Source organism: Drosophila erecta, unplaced genomic scaffold, assembly GCF_003286155.1.
Source record: "Drosophila erecta strain 14021-0224.00,06,07 unplaced genomic scaffold, DereRS2 tig00000000-arrow-pilon, whole genome shotgun sequence".
NCBI classification, from domain to species: Eukaryota; Metazoa; Arthropoda; class Insecta; order Diptera; family Drosophilidae; genus Drosophila; species Drosophila erecta.
In genome coordinates, this window is record NW_020825194.1 from 11,795,187 (window position 1) to 11,808,227 (window position 13,041).

General features: G+C 48.3%; 1 protein-coding gene across 7 annotated transcripts in view; it reads right to left on the reverse strand.

Annotated features, from left to right (window-relative positions):
• The window catches only part of LOC6552418 (maternal protein pumilio), a 171,350-nt gene that overhangs the window by 2,699 nt on the left and 155,610 nt on the right, over positions 1 to 13,041 (reverse strand). For all 7 annotated transcript variants that reach the window (XM_015154525.2, XM_026983812.1, XM_015154523.2 and 4 more), the window contains 3 exons: positions 8,322 to 8,786; positions 7,471 to 7,687; positions 62 to 1,345 (listed from right to left, as the gene is read on the reverse strand). In XM_015154525.2, the coding sequence (XP_015010011.1) occupies positions 62 to 1,345; positions 7,471 to 7,687; positions 8,322 to 8,786 (1,966 nt within the window). The remainder of the gene's footprint in view (positions 1 to 61; positions 1,346 to 7,470; positions 7,688 to 8,321; positions 8,787 to 13,041) is intronic.

Genomic DNA, 13,041 nt, shown 5'->3' on the forward strand with positions numbered 1-13,041 from the left:
TAAAAAGCAAGGATCACGGATCACGTGGGGAACTGTATTACATTATCAAGGGATAACTTACCAAGCACATGCTGAATTACATAGTTGCCATATTGGTCCTGAATCAACTGCTCGGTGTGCTCATGGAGTTCGTCCAAGATGGGCGTGGTCTGTTCGGCAGTGCAGTGCTCGAGGATCCTCTGGATCACCCGGCAGCCATACGGATGGGTGCTCAGCGAGTACACCTGACCCTTGAACGCATTGATGATGAACTGCAGCGCCACCGGGTCCACGCACTCAATGCACTTCTGCACCACATGATTGCCATTCTGATCCTTGACGCACTTCAGCACGTGTCCGTCCAGTTCGTGCACGATTTCCTGCTGCTGCTCCGGCGAGATGCTCTCCAGTGCCTTCTGAATCACTCGGCAGCCGTACATTTGCAGCGCCAGCTGCAGCACATGACCCTTGACCTGCATGCCCAGCGTGTTCTTCTGCTCGGGGGTGCCGAACTCAAAGAACTTCTGGATGACATAGTTGCCAAAGACATCGGTCATCAGGCTGTAGGCTGCGGCTAGGATTTCGCTGAACACCATTTGCTTCTCGGCAGCGGTGGCCCGCTCCAACTTCTGTTGGATGAACCGCGAGCCGTGCTGATCCTGTGAGAACTCCACAATGTGGTTGACGAGATCGCGTAGCTGAAGATTCGGATACCGCTGATTGCGGAAATCCTCGAGTAGGCGAGATCTTCCTGGCTGTGGGGCGCCTCCCACTCCGCCGGCTGCTGCTGCCACAGCCGCCGCTGCCGCTGCCGTTGCTGCCACTTGTCGCGAGTTGGCAGCCGCTGCTGCTGCTGCCGCCGCTGCCACGGCTGCGCTGCCCGGAATGGCCAGCGGATTCGAGAAGATCGAGCTGTTGGACCCGAACATATTGTTGGCCGCCGCGGCCACCGCTGCCTGTGCAGCTGCTGCAGTCGCCGGCAGACCAACGGCGGCCAGCTGCTGTTGCTGCTGCTGCTGCTGCCGCTGGCGGGACTCGGCTCCAGGTGCCCGGCTGCCCAAGAGGCAGGATTGCGCCGAGGGCGGCGGTGTGAGCGGTGCGCCCAGCGGACTGGCCGAGGCATTGCCCGCTCCCAGGGATCCGTAGGCTCCACTGGCCGCTCCCGACATCGCTCCCGGCCACTTGCCACGCGCTGCGGCGGCTGCTGCGGCAGCTGCTGCTGCCTGGGCCACTGTGCTGTTCACCGCGTTGGCGGCCGCTGCCACTCCGCTGCTGGTGTAGTCCATGGTCGAGGGACTGAAGGCGGAGGTGCTGCGGTCGAAGGAGTCGCGGCGCCCCGTCAACGAGCTCGTGTTCAAGGCGAGACCTGCAAAGATCGCAAGGCATATTTGCATTAGTTAAGGGTAAAGAACAGATTTGCGCACTTCAAAGTAGTGGATTTTGTGGCAGGATTTAACTAGAGAGCTTAAAGTAAAGTGTGTTACATCAATCTATGTGAGTTTCATCGAGGTAGTTGCATCTTGCGTCATTGCATCGTTTAAGCGCAGCGGTGACAATCAATCGGAAAATGGAAAATCGAAGCCGTGTACAGCTTGCCGCACTTTCCATCCAGTTTATAGCCTTCAGCGGGACATAAACTGGATGGTGTCCCAGTTATAAAACTCGGACGCAACTGCGCCATTATCCTTTCCGGCCACCAATGCCGCTCAGTAATTAATCGAGGGAAGCGAGGAAAGCGAGGCGGCGGCTTTGATGCGCCTGTAAAACTTAATTGCCCGCTTCGAGGCACAGCTGTTGGCTTAGTTTTAGTTACTTAGCCATTTGGCATTTGCCATGCAGACGATAGACATCCCTTGCAGACGTCCCCGCAGAGCCAACCCACCCACCCCCGCGGACATCCATCTCTGCAAGCCATAATGTACAGCATTAATGGTGCGCGCACATGAGACTGCCTGCAATCTGCAAGGATATGTAAAAGGATACAAGTGGGCGGCGGGGAGTGGATGTAGCTGGGCGAAAGACGGTGCCAACTTGATTGATGTCGTAATCTGTCACTGGCATTTGATTTGCCATCTGAGCGGCGAATGTGGAGAAAGTACAGAGGGAATGGATAGCGAGACGTTGAGGGATTCCCAATTCCCTGCGACCAATGAGCCGGAAATGTGCGACTCGGCGAAAAGCGAAAGTTCAGGCTGCAAGTCCAATTCCAATTCCTTGCACGATTCCAGTTCTGCCACATTCTGCTGCACTTTGGCGTCCGTTAGGGGCATTGCAGATTAATTGCTCAAATTTATATTGAGGGGCGGCAAATACGCCATAAACGTGGCCGGGACACAAGTTGAGTTATTTAGCAACTAGTGCGAAAGGGTGGCGAAAGTGCAGGTGACCAGCTCAGGGCTTTTCCGGAGCGGGCGGAAAACGGGGAAAAGGCGGGCGAATGTTGTTAATGCCAACACAGTGTGCGCAATTTGTTGACCGAGTTATTAAGCAATTTGTTGAAAGTTGCGGAGTGGGGCGGGTGAATAATACACAATGTTGGTGTTTGTTGCAGTGCTGGCAGGTGCAACGAGAAAATCGATAGTGACGCGGGGGAAATGTCTCTATTTTCGAGAGTAGGGCAACTACTTTAACCTTTAAAGTTAATAAATTGATTTTCTGATTGGCTTAAAAACGGCTTTCTGGTTAAGAACGACTTTCGGTTGAGCCTGTAAGCCGAATGTCCCAACTCTCTGCGCTATTTCCCTAAGTAATCCGTTTAGGCTTCAAGGATAATGTGACATTTAAGGCGCTCTGCAATTCTTGAGCAATTAAAGCGTTTCCGTTACTTTGAAGCAGCGCTTTAGCACTAATTACATTTCATATAACGCCCCTTAAACCGTTTTTTCATAGCCTACTTAACAGCGCTCACAAAGTTGCCCGAGCCGAGAATAGTTTTCCACCCATCCACCCACTGACGACCTTCCTCCCGACATTTAAATGACTCGCAGTTTTTATGCGTTTTCACTTTTTTCCCCCATTGTGCTGGTGGGCGGACAGAGGAGTGAGTGGGACGTGTGCATAATGTGCACGTGTGTGCATTTATAATTCATAAAATCATTACATTAAGCTAAGGACGAGCGGCAAAGTGTCGTCTCTGGCGTCTCGCTCTTTCTATTTGCGGAACGTGTGCATAAACCACAGAATGTCGCCTGCAATAAACTTGGCGTCTCCTAATGCCACCCACCGCCCACAACGGAAGCACATCGGAAGCAGCCATGGATCCACGTGCACTGCGCGAAAGAAGGGATCGAAACTGGACAGTGTGCTCAAGTATCACGGACAGAAATGAGAGCTTTCGACTTTGCTACTTGATCTCATCACATTATAACATCTACACATGCTAGCCAACTTTTTGCCGAGTGCACTGCAGTTTCATTTGCCAAAGTGTCTCCCAAATGGAGGACTGCTCCCACTCCGAGCTGATTTGAGCAGAGACAGACGCCCTGAATCAGTGGAAGGTTGGGGATGGCGCACAAGGGTGGCAATACACCACCCACACCCACTAGCAGCACCCGCACAAATTGCATGAATAATTCCCTTTTAAATTGTGCAACTACACGCAGCTAACCGAAACCCAAAACCATACCAGCCAAACGCATGGCCAGGAAATAAAATAAACAGAGGGAGAACATACGCAGTCGTCGTGGAAAACTGGCATCCGCAAAAACACTTTCCTCGATGCAAATTGTTTGTGTGCTTTTCCGCCGTCTGTATTTGGAATTTAGTCTGTCCCCTGTCCGTTTTGCAGTTTCGGCGAAGTGGAGAGGCGCCAAATTAGTTGCAATTTAAATACAAGAATTACAAACTTTTGCTGGCTGTCATTAAACTACTAAGCATTTCGCTCGGGATTTCGCCGTTTAATGCAAGAACTTTTCGCTGCCAGCTGGCAATTAAATTCCAGCAACTGCTGTAGACAGATAAAAGTTTGCTTTTGTGTAGTTCAACTACTGCTGCCGCTGCAAGTATCAGTCATCACTAACGTAACTTATAGATATAACAGGATTTAAATATAACTACGTTTTAATGTCACGCAGTTCAATGCAGCTACAAGGCCAAAGTGTTAATTAGCGAGAGTTCTTCTAGGCAATACAATTTGATTTGCGTCACGCATACGCCGTGTGGTACATTTCATTGAGACTTTCATTAAGCGTAAAGTGCACTCCTCCCGACACCGCAGCAAGTGTCAGCCGTGTGCTGCATGTGATCCAAGCTGCATGCCACCTCCTGCTGCGCCTGCTGCTGCGCCTGCTGCTGCTGCTGCTGCTGCTGCGCCTGTAAGCCAGCATAGCAATTGACATTTTACAAAATAAACGAATTCATTTGCACAAAAGGCTGCCGCAGAGCGGAGGACGAGGGGGAGATCCTTCCACTCCTGTGGGCTAAAGGATAAAGCAGCTGGCTGGCAGGACGCACAATGTGCTGCATTGTATGCGGAGTGGTTTCGGTGGCAGGGCGTCGCATTCGATGGGTGGCGAGGCCTTTCACTTTTCCAGCAGCCCTCTGTGATGCAATCACATGTTGCCGACATGCGAAAGGTGTACATAATAATTTAGCAGCAAAGGAGGATGTTCCTGCTGCTGTGCTGCTGCTGCCCCCATTGCATTCAAGGCAATACCCAAAACGGGCATGGCGGTGGCAAAGTCAAGCTGCTTTCTGCCGTGCCAATCCTGAAACCCAGCCACCCAGCCACATGCCACATGCCACATGCCACCCTTCTTGGGGCCCGGCCAAGGCGCATTAACGTTTGTAATTGCAGCTTGTCTCTGACGCAGAAGGGGATTCGTTCGGCTGATATCTGGTGCAACTTGCCACCCCGGGCCCGTGCGGCTTGCCACCACCCCCACCCTCTCCTTCAGCCAGCCACTTAAAACAATATAATCTCCATTAAAAAGCCTTTTTGACATTGCACGCAGTCAGTACGACAGTCGGACAGATAGTCAACTAGAAAGAGGGCGGCAACAGGGGTGTTCACTGTACAGCATCGATTGCACAACATAATGAGTGGGCTGCCGATGAGGCGTCCTCCTGCCTGCCAGGCTGCACTTGTTAGTGGGGATTTGTGCCGGCGGAGGACAAACTGTGGGCGCCATGTGCTAATTGTAATTGAGATGCGAGTGTGCAAGTGGAAATGGTTACACTCGGGGCAAAAAGCGCACAAATGGTTTTATATTTGTGTTAGAAGAGGGATCATTGCCATTACATTTGATCAACAATAACTCTCCATTCCCAGGAATCAGGAGTGGATGGGAATCGGGTTGGAGTCAGGATAGGAACTCACTCGCATTCTTTCCACTGAGATTGCCACAAACGCCCGCTTTTCCCTCAGTGCAACTAATCCAAATTGGTGGTGCAGCATGTGCAGGTGGATCTGCGAATGTGGCACACTACTCGAGAGGCCCTTAGCCTAATCACCTGGCATCATCACGGTGCTCCGGGCAAAGCATGTCAGGACTTGACTTGCGTTCTCGAGAACGGATTGGGTTCGATTGGGTTTTCCCCAGCCACTCGAATGCGAAATGGATTACTTAACCGGAGGACGTTGGCGGATCGCAGCTCTTAAAGCAGCGCCAGTTTAAAACTGGGATAAAAGCAGTGAAGCAGTGAGAAGAACAAAAAATAATAATAAAATACGTAATCACTCATACGTCATGTGGAACAACAGTGTGAGGAAGAGAAAACTGGAAACTTCATTAAACTGCCATATGAGGCAAAATGAATTAACGACATAATAATGCCAGCTCCCGACCATCGGACGGATGGATTCGACTGCCATGACTGCCATAGTCCGGGAAATTCGTTGCGTTAATGGAAAGAGCGCTTTTGCATGCGGTCGGGAAATAAAAACCGGTAGGTGGAAAGCGTAATAATTGATTTCGCCTGATTGTTAATGGAAATGGAGCTGTCCACGTCTGCTGTCCGTACCGTCGTGTATGAGTTTTAAGGAACTTTAACGCGCCAGCTCACGTGGCTGCAATTTATTCTTATAGCTGGAATAATAAATAAATTAACAAAATTCTAACTCATTTAAAACGTTTCTCTTCCTATCTCGCTCTACTTCAAGTTTGAACGTCTGGCTGAGTTGATAATTGTAGTTTGAAATTCTATAAATCTGCTACTACAATTTCCCCACAGCACCAGCAAATACGAGTATTCTATTGCAAATTGACAGTTTTTCTCCCAGCAATTTTCTCCCAAACACTCGGAAAAACTTTGCCGTTCTGGGTACCCAGGAAAATTAGTGTGTGCAGCGTATTAGCTTTGAAAGTTAGTAGAACTAACTATGACTAATTAATATATTAGGGCTATGACTAACCGAGAACCACCTCAAAGTAACCGTCTAAATATTACCGCACTTTAAATTTCCAGCTAGCACTTCATTACGTTTTTAGCACTCAAACTATGCAATTTTATACGATAACCTTATTTTCCTCATACTTTATAGTGGGAGTATCCACCCAAACTCATCGCGTTACTTTTGAAATTGCATGAGTCAGTCCTGGGGACTTCTGCAGTTGCTGCAGTTGCAGTTGCAGTTGCATTCTAGTTGAGGTTGAGAGCCAAAGTTGCTGGGGCATTGGCAATAATAACATTTTGCGTGCTTGCATGCAATTGTTGTTAGTTTTCTCTCGATGGCTCTTCTGTGCATTAGATATGTATGAAAAACAGGAAAATTTACTGACACAAACAGTCGGTTTTCATGGCTGCCATGGTGTGGAAATGCATTCTCGACTGGCTAATGCCCTGTAATTCTAAATGGGGAGCTCTAAACGGTTTGTTTTGTTAGTAAGCCAAAAATAATTATAAGCTATGATATTTCTTAACCTTAACCTTTCTTTGGATCTATTTCCAGCCCCGTTGCCTTGTGACACAGCATGTAGAGCAATAAAACACGCAAAATAATCGAAATGAAATTCGAAATTGTAAATTGCAATGTGGCTGACAAGTTGCAATGACTTTCGCCCAGTTTCCCTTTGTTCTATTGTTATTGCTCATTGTAATATACATACTATACTCAAAGGCATTTGGCAAGCCCGAATATTTGCTATTTACGAGCTTCGGATCCTTTAAGTTCAAAGAGAATTGTTAGATAAGCAAAGATTAATGGCTGTACATACATACATTGTACATTCATTGGGTGTACGAGTATACAAGTTTATGTTGATGGAGATGTGCAACACTTTACACTAATTACAATTTCTGTCACTCGACACTGGGCGAAATGAACGATTAAGTGGCTGCTTCATGTCAGTTCAAGGCGGTGTATATTTTACATTACGCATACGCACCGTGTGCCAGTTTAATTGGGTAGATATTGCTCATACGCCATGTGGCTTATTGTTACAACTTATTTGGCACAAATGTGAGATTATCATCAATTTGCCACGAAATCCATCCCTATAATCGCCCATTTACACCCAGCCAGTGCTATGTACAAAGGAAAAGAGCACTTACCTCCGACACTGGAGCCATTCTGCTGCGAGTAGAGATTCTGTTGCGCCGTCTGCGGCTGCGGCTGATACAGCTGCGGGCCCTGCGGGGGCGGGGGGCCGGCACGGGTGGCGCCCGGGGGCACCAGCACGGGGGCGGGGCTAACCAGACGCATCGGCGTTCCGGTGCGCGGTCCTCCCATCAGCAAGGAGCCCGTGTGATCGAGGAATGCCGGGATGACCTGCAGCAGCATTAGCAGCACCATGGCACCACGATGGTCACGACGGTATTATACACGTTTTGGATTTCGGTTTTGTACAGGGGTTAGAATTTGGTTTGGTTTTTGATTTGTTCATTGTTTGTTTGGTTATGGAAGCGTGTTGTTGATGATGTGAGTGTAAAAAAAGAGAAAAGAAGAGAGACAGAGCATGAATATACAACGTTTTAGGTCCAGTTAACTAGTTATGGTTACAATTACAGGGGCAGATTTACATCATTGTACAGTTCTTGGCATTTACAAACGTACAGCTGCAATCGCTGACACATAACTATTTGTTATGACTTCAACGAAAGCGATTTCAGTGGTGTTTTATTTGGGATTTACATGTTTTTATACGCAAAAAGCACTTTAATATGCTGGAATCGGTTTCAGAAGGAAATCCTTTATCGCCACTGTTGCTGTGGCCGCGAGTGTAAAGCCTTTGTTGCAGTCAATTGACACCTGTCATATGTACACCGCCGTGGTGGAGGCAGTGCCTCTATGTATGTGCATGCGCTGAATGCCTCATTGTGTGGCACATTAACACGGTGGCAACGGCGGCCGGATGATAATGGGCTCTATGGGCTATATGGGCTATATGGGCTGTATATCTCACCTGATACGGCTGATTCTCGGCACCCTGCTGCGAGGGGGTGAGGGGGCGGCGCGGCTGCGTGCCCTGCTGCGGAATCAGATTGCCCGGATACACGCCCCATGGCGCTACGCCGTAGTACTGCGGCATCTGGGCGGCGGCAATCATGCCCATGTAGGGGGCAGCTTCCTGGCCCGGATTGATGACGTAGGGCGTGGCCTGTTGGGCGGCATAGGCCGCATTTTGCGCCTGCTGGGCGGCCAGGAATTGTTGCGACGCGGCCGCCATGTGCATCTGTTGCTGCTGCTGCTGCTGTTGCTGCTGCTGCTGTTGCTGCTGCGACTGCTGCAGCGATCCGTTGGGAACGGGTGGTGCGCCCACTGCTGCCGCAGCACTCGCTGCCGATGTGGCAGCTGCTGCGGCTGCTGCTGCGGCCGCTGCATTTGTGGTAACTGCTGCAAGGCCCGGATTCTGCGAGCGAAACAGTTGCTGCGGGTGGCAAAGAAAAAAGAGGTTGGTGGGTGAAGTTAGTTATCAGCTCATCGGTTTAATTGCAGTCGCGCTGAGGGTTGGAAGTCCTTTGGGAGCAAGTACCTCGAGTTGCATTAATAACACAGTGGGACATTGGAATATAAATCTGCCAAGTTGTTAGTCCATCATATAATCTCCGGAAATCATTTTCCATTTGATTCCTTGTAATGATACTTCCTGGAATAATTCGTTTTGGCTTTGCCTTATAAAGTCTAGCCTAATAGGGCGCAACATATTGCGCTAAGCCGTGATTATCAGTCATATCAAGTAACCGCCCCGTTGCCACAAGTTTATGCCCATTCGCAATACATATGTATGTACTACATAAGCAGATGGCATCCGCTCGTGTTGTTCTAGCAGAACACACACACACGTGCACCGGTAACATGATAAAGTGTTTTCAATTGGAAAATTAAATCAAATCCAATCAAATCAGCATGAAGAATGCAGAAAAGAGAGTGAAATAACAAGCAGCTAAAACGGAAAAACGCATGACTGAGTGTTGTGTTACTTGTTTTTTTCCCTTATTTTTCTCCTATTTTATGCCTTATCTTTGGCATTTGTGGATATATCATCACCAGGAGCAACAGCCACTCAGGCATTCCAGAAAAAGGCAATGGAAACTACATGCATAGATTGCGTTGTTCGAGGTAAGCCGGATTTGAAGTTCATTTCAGCTGTGTGCATGATTCCGATTAATTCGATATTTATGGTGAATATAGACATTTCACTTAATCTAATTATACTCGTATCCACACATTTTCCATCCACTTTGATGTAGTCAAGGCATCAGTGGCTTTTGCCTTGGAATTCAACGCATTTGGAGTGTCCCCCAGGAAAGTCAGTTTGGGACTGTACAAAAGGCATAAATTTGCAGCCCCTTTTGGACGCACCTGGATTCGCAGCCGAGCACAAGGATGTGTGCATAATGGCTTCAATGACTTGCCACGCCCCCTGCAAGGACAGTGCTCCCTCGATGGAGTCTCTTGTCGATTTCCTACATTGGCGAATTGAATTGAGGGGGAAAACAAAGGGAATCTGCGAAGCCAACTGGGATGACATTAACATTAAGGCGAGTGGGAAGAAGAAATAAATGTGAATTATTGATGAATGGTGCAGGGCAGCAGGCAGCAGGCAGCAGTAAAAATAAAGCCAAGCAAAAAGGGCAAATAAAACTGAGACGTGGCAGGAAAGAAGATGGCAGAGTAAAATAATAATAACACGCAAAACTTTTCGAAAACAACAGGGCAAGGTTTTCCATGCCGAAATGTGAAAATGTGGCGAAGGCGATAAAAAGCAAATATCATGGCCTGCATACTTTTGGGCGCGTGATGCGTGAACCCAGCACTCAGGATTCAGGATTCAGGACTCAGGACTCACGATTCAGAACTCAGAACACGGGAAGAGCGCCGAATTCAGGACTCACAGCCCACGAGCATGAAATAATAATCAGAAGCCAAATAAGTGTTGAAATCTGAGCCATCGGTTGCCATGGACCCCCCAGAAAGTGCTCGTTCCAGGGTAGCTAACTGCTTTTCCCCAGTTCCTCTTCCCTTAACGATTATTAAAACGAAATTGAAAACAAGGGAAAGTGCGCGAAACTGGAGAAGGGACGAGCTGCTGAGCCGTCGGAGAACTTATGTAATTTCACGCCCGTAAAGTATGCAATGCTTTGATTTAGTTGCCTGGTGATGTAAGTGCTGCTCCAAAAAGGGATCTTCTCTTTCCTGAGAACTCTGACGGAAATACAAGAATATTATTTGATATATTTTACAAAATCTGTAACGTTTCTGCTCCTGCTTCATTCTTTAATTCGAAAACTCGTTACAAACTGGCCGGGGATGTGGGTTTAATGGCCATATAAGTTTGCAGTCCCGCAACCCGCTGCAATACCCAGTGATTTATGCAAATGGCCGGGTCAGTGGCAAATTTACGATCCGCACATGACACACTCGAGTTATTGTCCTTAGGCTAACATTACTCAGGACAAGGGAATTATGGGTCTTATGGCGCAGGGATTGGTAGTTCAGGAGCAGATTGGCAACAAGTGAAGCGCTGCCGGCCAGCGGCGAAATTATGCAAAAATGTTGGCCAACTTTCCCGCTGTCGCGTGGCTCACATCTCGCTTTCTCTGGTTCTGCCGCAACCCGCGTTTTCCACAATTCTTTTCCACTTATTTCGGTTTTCTGGCATTCCGAGCCCGGCGCCCTGACATTTTTATTTCATTTCATTTGCACATTACAGGGTCGGGGGCAGGGGTCGGGGGGCAGGGGGCAGGGGAAGCAAGCGTGCTTAATAAGCTCCCTGGTGTACAATTTTCAGCGCTCGACTCGTAATGGAAATTATAGCTGATGTCATACACAGGGGAAATGCCCCGAGTGGGTTCGCCCTGCCACTGCCCGCACTATCTGCACTGAGAAAAAGGGGCGCTTGTTCTTCACTTATAAATCTAGCATAAATCCTAGCATTATTGATAGCATTCATTTACCTTCTATAATCAGTACATATTTAAACACACTCATATGAACTCTATTCAGTATGGGCTCAATTATCAGCCTGTATTTTTGGTTCTGTGACTCCCCTTCGAGTGAAAGTGAGCCAACTAACTGTGGCAACATGCCCGCCCACCCGGAGCAGCTCCACCCAACTTGTTGCAAGTGGGTCGCCAGTGGCAGGAGTTTGCTGGAGTTGAGTGGGAGGTGGCAGCCCTTAATGTTGCCTTCGGCTGAGCCTTTGCCTGAGTGGATTAGTTAGTTGGGAGTAAGCAGCAACAGCAGCAGCAGGTGGGGCGCACTCAGCTAGTTGATTTATAATTATGGCCAGGAACATAGGCAAAAAGCGGCAGGAAAACAGCAGTGGCAACAGTGGCAACAGCAGAAACAGCAGAAAGGCAAACAAAACGCTCGAGGACCTGGCTAACTGCCTACCTCACCTTGTCTGCGGAAAAGCCGGAAAGTTTCAAGTGGCATATACACAAAGTTGTTCGGCTTGATTTGCTGCAATTGGGGGGTTTTTCTGTTTCTGTTTCTGCTTCGGTTTTTCCCTCTTCTGCTTTCCACCAGTTGACATAGTTTTTTGTTCTTTCGTGTGACGTGAATAATCTCAAGTTGGATTCAGCAGTTGGTCAAATTGTTTCGAATTAGTTGGCACATTTTTCCCCCGCAAGTTTGGAATATTTGGTGCGGATAAATAAAGTTTTATTAAATTTCTTTGAAATATTAATAGTTCAATCAGGGCAGTGGCTATTCCAGATCTGCGCGTCTGCCATGAAGAAAGCACATTAAATTGGATTCCCTTTTTCACATTGAACAAAAAGTATAGATTGCCCTTTTCTACTTCCATTGAGCGATTGAAACTCCACTTGGCCACTTGATTTAATTTCCTTTTTTCCAATTTCCTGCGCTCAGCTTGAACTTCTTACTAGCTCACTTTCCCCAGCTGCTGACTCGAGATGACTGTCATTACTCTCGCTCAATGTCTCCGGTTGGGCGGAAGGACTCTGCGCTGGCGTTCCTCCTTTTTGCAGGACACTCATGAGTTGGCAGCTACTTCAGCTGGGTTTGCTGCGCTTTAATTAAATATCAATTACGCAGCCAACCCTCCGCAGTGTCCTGGCTCAAGCTGAAAGGCAATCAATTAAGTGCGCTCCTCGAGAAAGTGTCCTTCCCCCCGCCCCACCCTCAAATATCCACCCAAAAGCCCCCACATTTTATTCCACCCATCTGCATGGCCGAGCGGAATGAGTGCAATTCAAATATTTGTAGTCTGCGCTAAGGCGCAATAAAAACAGAACGCAAATTGAATATGAATGATGGTTTAGCTGGACGGACTAGTTGGTGGAGCACCCCCTTCGCTAATGAAAGGACATCCAGTTTGGAGGGGGGGACAGTTTAGGGGGCAAAGGAAAGGGGTGGTGGTGGTGCAGAGTGGGGTGTTTGGGTGACCCTCGTGGGTGCTCCTGCACAAACGACTTGTAAACAAAATTAATGCCACAAACAAACATTAGCGCACTTTCGGCGCGTTCTGTTCGCGTTGTGTGGCTCATTAGGCAATCACCCGCCAGTGGAAACGAGTGGGTGGGAAAATAGCTGGGAAAAGCTCTAATAAAGAGGGAGAGACAGAGGGGGCGTGGGGTAGGTGGGCAGTTGGATCCAAAAGAGTGGCCAGCTTGCTGACCATTAAAGCGAATTACTTAATGACCGCACACGCGTGT